The sequence below is a fragment of the Castor canadensis genome, chromosome 8 (genome assembly GCF_047511655.1).
Source record: "Castor canadensis chromosome 8, mCasCan1.hap1v2, whole genome shotgun sequence".
Taxonomy (NCBI): Eukaryota; Metazoa; Chordata; class Mammalia; order Rodentia; family Castoridae; genus Castor; species Castor canadensis.
In genome coordinates this window covers 129,224,259-129,234,750 of record NC_133393.1, presented here as the reverse complement: position 1 = coordinate 129,234,750, position 10,492 = coordinate 129,224,259, and the positions used below count along the sequence as shown (strand labels likewise).

Genomic DNA, 10,492 nt, shown 5'->3' with positions numbered 1-10,492 from the left:
CTATAAAACAAATTCTATTACTATGTTTAGTGCCAAAATCAGATATAGCTTCCCATTTTTTAAATTTTCAAGTATATTTGTCTATCTCCTTTTCTTTAATCAAACACATCACAGCATCTGTTTTATATCAGAAATGAATAAAATATGTCCACATAAACAGAGAACATTGGCCTTTATTTCTTTGTATTTAATTGTTTTTTTTTTTAAAGATCATTTGGAAAAAAATGCTTTAAAATCTTTTTGTTATAGTCGAAATTAGAATTGCCTTCAGTTGCCTGCTAGTGAATGGAATTTATATAACAACTATATTATATTTTTTGAGCTGTGAATTAGTACAGAAAATTGCCTTGAAATTTGTAATAGATTCTTGAAATTAAAATAAGAATTTCCTTTTCTGGGCTGCCTGAATATTGAGGTGCTGTGGTTGCTGGAGGAGTTAAAGTTGGAGCCACTGCTGCATATATATTACAGAGGATTCATAAAAACACGACAGCAGAGACTGGGTCAGTCCATTACTGTGAACAAGCAGTGACCAATAGAAAAGGACAAAGAAGATCCAAAAAGGCTGAGGTAAGCTGTCTCCTGAAGCCATGTCAAAGTAGAAACAATACATCAAAAGGTATTCTTGGTGACTGGTCAGAGTAGGTTTTACTTTTTCTCTCAGGAGGCTTATCAGCATAAAATCAAAATAAATTTTTTTAGTCACTTCTTTTTTTACTCAACCGATTTTTAGCAAACTGCAGACTCAGACACAGGACTCAACTCAATATTCCTGGAAATCAAGGTAAAAAAATTTTTATATGTTTTAGACATTTAAGTTAAGAATTCAGAGCTCTGATTCATGAGATATAGGGTTCAAACTTCAATGTAAAGCAAATCCCTATTCTGAAAAAAATAATAATAATTTGTCTTTGTTGGAAGAAGGCCAGGGCAGCATTCTGCAGTGGTAGGAAATCTGACAGCTTGCAAAAACAGCTCTGCACTTGTCATTTTCTGCAATTTAATGGCAAAATTGAAGGATCAGCATTTCATAAATAACTGATTTTTATCTTTTCCTGAAGGAATCAGTAAAACATTTTCTGGCATTATTAATGTGTTTAACTAAATGTATATTGATCAAAATGTTATATATATATATATGTATACATGGTATATCTCTCATAAGTCAATGTTTAGACTATATTGAATATATATATATAGACAGCTATATAGATATATAGATATAGATATATTTCCTGTTAAAATAGTTTTGTGACCACGATCTCTGATGATATTTAATAAGGAGGGTTTATTTCTTTTAAATGTATCACATGTCAGAAAGTAATAACCTAGTCTTTCTAATTATCCATACTGAAAATATTGAATATATGTGAATTCTCTACCTATATTCTGAATATGATTTTTGTTTTTTATGATGCATAATGATGTCATAAGTTGAATGCATATACGTGAAAATTATGTAAGTAATATGTTCAACTCTATATGATAAACTCTCATATATAGGTATGTATATATCTATATATGTAATACAGAGAGAGATAATATAAGAAGTAGATTACATAAGTTATATATATGAGAGAAGAATTATATAAGAGAATTTATAACTGAATTTCTTGGCTGAACACCTTGATTCTGTGCTTAAAATTATAGAAGTCTTTACCCTGTCAAAATAAGGCTTACCTGAGAAGCACAGGAACCATAAGTGATTAATCAAACTTCTTCAGATCCTAGAACCTTCCTTCTCAATAAACTGCTAAAGTGTTCTTTGATCTGCTCCTTTCTTTGGTTCAAGGGCCAAAGAGCCTGGGAAATCTGCTCCAGATTTCTGCTCATTTAGGAGTAAAAGCAAAAGTAAAAGCATATGCCTACCTCTCAGAAACAACACAGACTCACAACTTGAATGATTAGATCACCTTTTTGGTGCTCTTATTTTAAACTACTGGTTTCAGTTAAGTTCCTTGAGTTGAACAGCTTGAAATGGAAAAGCACTTAGAGCTGCTAAAATTTGCTTTCCATTTCTCAACTGTCATTGTGATTGGGTAAAAACCAGAAAGTTACAAGTTGGTAAATTTGTTTCAATGTTTGAAAAATGCTTCGCATATAATATCTATTAAATAAATATATATTAATTGATATCTAAGCGTGAATAAAATGTTGATATTTTCATTTCTTCCCTGGAGAAGCAATGTTTATGGACCATTTCAATGTATGCCATTATCTGAAGTTACAGATCCTTAAATATCTAACAGTTGTGTCTCTTATTCTGTAGGTACTATAATGGCTAAAAACATCTGTTTCATCATATGGGTGTTATTTATAGCAGATACTGTGTGGGCCCAGAGTGTGAGACAGGCCTATGAGGTACATGAGCCAGAGGACTGGACAGTGGATGACTTTGATTGTCCTGGGGAATGTTTCTGTCCTCCCAGTTTCCCCACTGCTTTATACTGTGAAAATCGGGGTCTCAAAGAAATTCCTGCTATTCCTTCAAGAATCTGGTATCTCTACCTTGAAAACAATTTGATAGAAACCATCCCTGAGAAGCCATTTGAGAATGCCACTCAGCTAAGATGGATAAATTTAAACAAAAACAAAATAACCAATTATGGAATTGAAAAAGGAGCCCTAAGCCAGCTGAAGAAGCTGCTTTTCTTATTTCTAGAAGATAATGAGCTAGAGGAAGTACCCTCTCCACTACCAAGAAGCTTAGAACAATTACAATTAGCTAGAAACAAGGTATCCAGAATTCCTCAAGGGACCTTCAGCAATCTGGAAAACTTGACCCTTCTTGACCTACAGCACAATAAACTATTAGACAATGCCTTTCAAAGAGATACCTTCAAAGGACTCAAGAACCTTATGCAGCTAAATATGGCCAAGAATGCCCTGAGAAACATGCCACCAAGATTACCAGCCAATACCATGCAGCTGTTTCTCGACAACAATTCCATTGAGGGAATACCAGAGAATTATTTTAATGTGATTCCTAAAGTGGCCTTTCTGAGACTCAACCACAATAAACTCTCAGATGCAGGTCTCCCATCAAGTGGTTTTGATGTGTCATCAATTCTAGATCTTCAACTGTCTTACAATCACCTCACAAAGTTTCCCAGAATCAGTGCGCACCTGCAGCATCTTCACCTGGATCATAATAAAATTAAAAGTAAGTAACCATCAGGCTGTTTCTTTGACTAAAATGTTTGTCATCATTACATTTATGCTGTATCTTCTTTAAGAATAGCAATTGGGTCCCTTCCCCCCATTTATGTGGACTTAGATTTTCTATTGTATTTTCGATTTTCTTTACTAATTTTTGTCTATTCACAGACAGTCTTAATGAACCAAGAAGTTCCAATCTTCAAATTCAAGAAATAATCTACAGAGGGCTTTTATCTATGGAAGAAACAAAACAGCTCTTGTTTTACTTGTGAAGATTCTGGTATTCTGATTCTGTGGATAGATTTCTTTTTTTTTTTTTTTTTGCTTCCAGTGTTGAAATCAGAGGCCTATGCCACCACCACAATCTGGCGCTGTGGGTAGATTTGTTTCAGAAAGCGTGCACAGCGCAAACAAACTCATGAATAGTAATAGATGTAATACGAGCTAAGAATTAGGGGAGCAACTCTATCTGAAAAGTTATAGGGCAGTTGATATCTGAAACACCTAAATTGGAGTCTCTGATTAAACTCCTCTAAGTTGAGTGAGTTTCTCAAACTTCAGAGTGTGCAGGCTGCCACTGCCTGATTTTCTAATTGAAAAGGTCTTGACAGGGACCTGAGAGCTTTCATTCCATCCAGTTCCCAAGTGATGCTGACCCTGACTGCTGTGAGAAACACACACTGAGGACCACTCTTGCCATTTAAGACTTTCCTTTTGGAAATAGAAACCAATGCCTCCAGAAGCTGACACCTTACTGGCAAATCCACGAGGTAGAATAAATACACTCTTCTTTTTTGAAAATACCTTTTGGTAGGGAGCAAAGGAACAGTACTCTGTCTTGAAGGCAGTGGGAAGAAATGATTACAGAAAGTAATGGCTGGAGACAATAGAAATATATTTGATCTCTTCATGATTACATCCAAGGTCAGGCAGCAACTGGTATAGAAGAAGGCAGTATCTTAGCCCAGCCGCAGGGGTACAGATATCTGGCCTATCATCTATCTATGCATCTTCAACCCTAGTACAAGTCCTTAAGGAAGATAACTTGGGGAGATTTCTCCTGAACAACCTTCGAAAATGCATTCCTAAAGTGAGATTCAGTCAGAAGTTTAAAGAGATAAGGGAGAAAGGGTTGTGCTTTCTGGTTATTATGCACTAAAATTTCCTTAAACAAAACAATCACATAAGCGTACAATTTACAATAGACTATTTTTGTACTAGGTATTTCTCAAGTATTCAAGATTTGTGTGTGTGTGCATGTGTGTGTACTTGAGCATAAGATTCAGGAATTAAATGGCAGGCTGCCACCACAATGGTTATTTTTTCATAGTGTGGGAAAATAGTGTTCAATCCTGTAATCAAAAGTGAAAGATACAACAGCAGTATATGAATTTGTTTAACTGAGCCAAACAGTGCAACTCCCAAGGATAATCCAGGGGTACCATTTTTTCTGAGAGTTCTGTGCTTCTAGAGTCACATTCCTCATCTACAATAAAGGCCCTGAACAACTGATGTGGGATGTTGATTTCAGCAAATCTACATGGAGCCTTTTTACATGAGGTGAAGATTTCACCCTGAAACTTTGAAAATGAGGGTGTTGAGGGAAGTTGCAGTCTTCAAATGAGGGTGTTGAGTGAACATGCAGCCTTAAGAGCACAGTTTGAGAAGTAGAACATTTGTCCTTCCTAATTTTAGAGAAGTTTTTATTGTATTTTATTTATTATTTTGTTTTATTTTATTATTGTGCTGCTGTACATTGTGACATTTACAAAAGTTCTTACAATATATCCTAGTTGCCTTGTTCATATATTTCTATTTTTAAATTGTCCTAATAACTTAGTGAGCATCAGAAACACCCATAATGCTTGTGAAACAGATTGCTAGCTCCCACCCCCAAGTGTTTCTGACTCAATAGGTCTGGGGTGGGGCCTAATAATTTAATTTCCAAATGGTATTAATGCTGCTCTACAATTCTACAATTGGAGAACAACCATTCTTCTCAGGAATCTTGGGGAGATATTATTAGGCATTTCTACAACAGAGAAAATGAAGGTCACCTTCATGAGGATATTTGCCCAAGGACAAAGAGTAAACACACTAGCCCTAACCAAAGCCTAGGTTTTATTTTAAGTGAAATGAAATGAAATTTCATTTCTACCCATATAGTGTAATATTTATATGTTTCTTCAATTCCTTAATACAAGAATTTGGAAGAAAATTTCTGTAAGTTGAACAGTAGTAATATTAGTAGAAGAAGAAACTGGTTTATTTTCTTCTTAATGTAAATATCAAATGTGATTATTTCTATTTTCCAAGGGAATAAATGTAAAATAAAAATTTTCCTCACTGGAATTATTGGATCATAATTATATCACACTGTGTTATAACAGCTGTTAAAGTACTCAGTTCTTCTTGCCACATAATCTTGTTGATAATTTCATTTCCAAGAAACATAACTTTTAAATGAAAAGGCCTCAAAATTTACTAGTGAACTTTTCTCATGGAGTATGATAAAAATATCTATTTCTGCCAAATATAAGTTACCTAAAACCTGGTGGAAAATGTATCTATTCAAATAAGTTATTTCCTGACATTCTCCAAGAAACATCATAATTAATTTATAAACCTATAATTAAATGTAGAACTCCTGTCTCTCATATTCTATTTATTCAGACATGCACTGGTTATGTGGTGAGAGGATGATAGGGCATGAAATAGCATACTGAAAGGGACATAATTTTACAGTAAGCAACCAACTCCAGGAAGCAGAAAAAAAGACTGGGTTTGGCCAACTATTTCAATGCCCAGGTGAGGAGAATAATAATATTGTTTGATAAAGTCTGTGTGATGATAAAGTGATAATGTATATGAAAAATAATTTTGTAACCACATAACTGCTCTACATATATGACTCATTGCTTTTATCAAATTAAGTTTACAAAATAGCATGAGATTGGAGCAAAGCAACCTTACTGTAAGGATAAAATCATTCCATAAAATGACTCTGCATGCATCAAGGACACAGAAGAGATATACTGCCTAAGTTAGGTGGGTCTGATCAGGAAAGATATCTTATCAAAACAGTTTCAGAAAGTATTACCTTAATGTTAACATTATTGTTTCCTGCATTTAAACCTATTGAAATTCTGTTTAATCACGAGGTAGGAGTCTTTTATGTAAACCAGTGATCTACTGAAGTATTTCTTCCTTGTAATTCTGATTATAGCTTCATCTCTATTAAAATTTTGTCAATAAAAAAAGAAAGAAATGAAGTATACTACATAGAATATAAACATATATTCATGTTTGAGATTAGCTATTACATTCTTCTTTGGATTTTGCTAGTTCAACATGCCTTTTCTCTTGAGGATGCTCCCAAAACTCAGTAGAGTCATTTTGCCAAGGGCTCTGATTCAAGGCAGGTGCGCAATTTGTCCCATCTTAACCACGTGAAAGAGTTGATGGGATATTTCCAGGCTCAAATCCTTTGTAATTCAATTTTTGGCAAATGTTTTCTTCCTAATTAGATATACTTAGGTATGGGGATTCAAGGTTGTTTTCTGTATTTCATATGAAAGGTAATTGCCCTCTTTGAGATATCACATACTATTTTGCATCTTTTAAGGCAATGTTCAAGCACTTTCTCTTGTATTTAGACTAATTTTCCATCCACCCATTTACCTACCCATTCTTTCAATATCAGGTTTGAATTGTCTCCACCTCTAATCTCCTGGATACCACTTGCCTCTTTCTGTAATAGTTTGAACATAATTTATCTCACTTGTAAGCTAAGAAGAAAAGTAATACATCTGGTGCACCTTTATTTCCTATATTGCAGTTCTTAACAATATTTTCTTGGTAGTGTAGTTGAACATGGAGTGCAAAAACTGATTGGATCTATGCTGCACACTTTTTCAGAGTTACTTTTATAAAAACAGACATGCATAACCAGTAACCTACACAAACAATGGTTTGTCACTCAACCACTTTCATATGTCAGTTTACTAAGCCTGCCATTATAACCACTGTAATAGCTTCTTGGTATTCAACCCTTAGAGTTTCTAGAGTTTCAATTCAATCATTCATGCTATCTTTGTGCCCATAGGTGTAAATGTCTCTGTAATATGTCCTACCACGCTGCATGCAGGACAAGATGCCTTCATTCATGGACCACAACTGAGCTACCTCCGTCTGGATGGAAACGAAATTAAGCCACCAATCCCAATGGATTTAATGACATGCTTCAAGCTTCTTCAGGCTGTCATTATTTAAACACATCTTCACCAAACCCAAAACTGGTGTAAGAGCTAATATTCCTGACATGAAATTTGCTTGCCATTCATAGGTTTAGAACAAAAAATTAGATTTGCATTTGTTCCTGGCCACAATTTTTAATCGTGCAGCCTTTTTTTTATATTCAAAGATGCTTCTGCTAATGACACACAAATGCAGCTTATACTGATTTGCTGTTCTTTAATTAATAAAGCAGACAGAGTTAAGATCACTTATCAACTCAATGATAGGTATTTTTGCCTCTTTCACAGTTTATTAATATAAATAGTTCATTTACATTATTACACAATAAAAAACAAATATTTGTGTGTGTCCAAAATTACTTGTGCAGATGTTATGTTTATAGTGTAAATACAGTGATGAAACAAGACGTAGGAACATCTGAAGAAAATGAAATATTCCTTTGTTTAATTATGATGAAATCAATGTAGATTTCTGAATGGCTTTGGGCACACAGGTTTGTTATATAGCTCAAGAATGGTTAGTAAGTGAGCCAAGTATTTCATAAAAGAGTTCTAGTCATTTAATACTAAATAGCAACACACAAGACGTTTATAGTTTGCTACCATTTTTCTTAACTTTTTCTTAGATATAGTACACGATTCTCTATCAACTAAAGACCTAAATTTTACATTTATATAATGCATTTCTTCCAGAGTTATAGTGTGTTAACACTTGAAATCCACTTGAATTGCAAATTATTCAGCTCTTATTTGGCCAAGAGTTTTGGATTTTCAAATAAAAAGAGTGAATGCTTTCTAGCAAAACAGAAGTATAATATTTGTTTCAAGGTATTATTCACAAGTTTCATTTAGCAACATATTCTAATAAATGTGTCATTGACTTTTTTATTTTTCTAGCATGAATATATGCAGATATATTCTCTTCTACCTAATTTTTCTTTTTCTTTCAGTAAAAACAAGAAAGTTAATTTTATTCTATTTACTTGACAAAATATACCTGTTTGTCATGAGTTAAAAGATAATCCAAGATTCATTATGTAAACAAACATATTTTAGCTTTTTGATTTTTATGAGACATATGTTATAAAAATAAATATTTTATAGAGATCAATACATGGCTTCAAATATGTTTTCCAAACCATATTCTCAAAAATCCCATAAATTTTGATATATATCCCTAACAAAACGAGTTGTGAAACACTAAGTTAAAGAAAGCCCTTCAGAAATTTACATTATTCTATAAAGTGAATTCTAAACAGAGAATATTATGTGCTATATTATCTATTTATGTTCCCACCAAAACTTATTTGGGAGTAAGTTAAAGGAACCAATTAGCAGATTTTGAATGTAGTTTCTTAAATGCGGTCTCTAGGCAAGAAAACAGTTATACGTCTGAGGACCTGGCTTTAGTGATAAAGTAGCTTTCTAGCAGGTGAGAAGCACTGACTTCAAACCCCAGAACACAATCCCCCCAAAAAATCTTGTCAAAGCAGATAAGTAAAATTATTTAAAAAATTCCTGTAGAATTATGTCATAAAAACACAGGTTATCTGATATAAGAAGACTGGGAACAAATGATATGTGTAGGAAGCATAATAACTTTAAATATGTGAAAGCTTGTCATTTGAAAACGTGTTCCTGCAATCCCCAAAATGAAGAGTAGAATTTCTGGGTGAAATTTATATGCAGTCATATTTTAGCTCTAGCTATGGACAGAATTTTTACATGGTAGTCCTGCTTCCCCCTGATCCACAGTTTTTCTTTCTGTTGTTTCAGTTAACCCCTTGTCAGCCATGCACTGAAAATATTAAATGGTACACTCTAGAAATAACGAATTCATAAATTTTAAATTGTATGCCAATCTCCCACTGTTCCATCCCATTCAGAACATGAATCACTCCTTTCCTCAGGACATTCGTGCTGTATATCCTTCCCACCTGTTAGTCACTTAGTAGCAAGTCATACTGCTACTAAGTATGTGATACTACTGTCACAGTATCACAGGGCTTGTGTTCAAATAACCCTCATGCAGTGTAGACTACATCAGCATTCCTACATCAATCACCTCACTTCGTCTCACCCTGTAGGCACTGTATCATCTCCCATCATCATCACCATTAGAAGGAAGAATACAGTACAATAAGATATTTTGAGAAAGAGAACTTGTGTTAGAGTATATTGTGTGAGGCCTTGAATTCAAAACCCAGTACTGCCAAAGGGACAAAAAAAGAACTGGATAGAAAAACTGGCCTGGTAAAAGGAAATTTCCAGATGACATCTTTGATAAAACTGGTGTTAGAAATAAGGGCAAAATAGTTTCTGCTGGGTATTGAGGGGGTGGGGAGGAAGGGAGGGGGTGGAGTGGGTAGTAAGGGAGGGGGTGGGGGCAGAGGGGAGAAATGACCCAAGCCTTGTATGCACATATAAATAATAAAAGAAAAAAAATAAAAAAATAAAAAAAAGGAATCCAATGAACCCTCAAAAACAATTGAATGTAAATGTTTGTGTGTTAATATGTATATATATGTGTAAGAGATAGAAAAGAGAAATCAAAGTACTTTTCCCATCTCAAACACCAAACCCAACACTTCACCTCTACTTGCTGTTAGACAGCTAGACTGAAAGAGTCTAGACTGAACAGGCAGGAAACAGCTCAAAGGCCAGTGCAGGATTTATTCAGGAAGAAACCCTGTGGAGGCGGTCCCAGCAAAAGAGTTGGAGCACTTACAGACTGGTAGTAGATATAGATGAGGGGCTTGGAGGGGAAATTTTGCTGGGAAGGAAAATTTTTCTGGAGGTAATGATTGCTAGGGGAAGCTAGAGGAGATAAGTGATAATTAGATAGATAGGTTGCTCAGTTCCAGGCTCCCTGGCCAGGTGAGAGTTTGTCATTTTCTTTCTTCTTTTTTTTTTCTCTTTCTTTGATTTTTTTCATTTTTACATTTACTTACATGTGCCTTACATTGTTTGGGTCACTTCCCCTCCTGCCCCACTTCTTCCCTCCCCTTCCAGGCAGAACTTGTTCTACCTTCTTGTTCTCCAATTTTGTTGAAGAGAAAACATAAGAGATCACAAGA

At 34.5% G+C, this 10,492-nt stretch overlaps 1 protein-coding gene across 2 annotated transcripts; it reads left to right on the top strand.

Moving 5' to 3' along the window:
• Positions 1–282: 282 nt before the first annotated feature.
• On the top strand, positions 283–9,744 carry Kera (keratocan). 2 transcript variants are annotated; one of them, XM_074084094.1, is made up of 3 exons: positions 283–570; positions 2,270–3,163; positions 7,265–9,744. In XM_074084094.1, the coding sequence occupies exons 2-3, from the start codon at positions 2,278–2,280 to the stop codon at positions 7,429–7,431; spliced, it is 1,053 nt and encodes a 350-aa protein (XP_073940195.1). In that variant the 5' UTR covers positions 283–570; positions 2,270–2,277; the 3' UTR covers positions 7,432–9,744. The 2 variants fall into 2 exon arrangements, with proteins under 2 accessions (XP_073940195.1, XP_020037976.1); XM_020182387.2 differs by lacking the exon at positions 283–570 and adding an exon at positions 577–784.
• Positions 9,745–10,492: the final 748 nt, after the last annotated feature.

Excerpts from the sequence above, each read along its gene's own strand:
- Kera (XM_074084094.1), top strand. The coding sequence starts at position 2,278 with ATGGCTAAAAACATCTGTTTCATCATATGGGTGTTATTTATAGCAGAT. Across the intron at positions 3,164-7,264 it reads GGATCATAATAAAATTAAAA|GTGTAAATGTCTCTGTAATA; the intron begins GTAAGTAACCAT and ends TTGTGCCCATAG.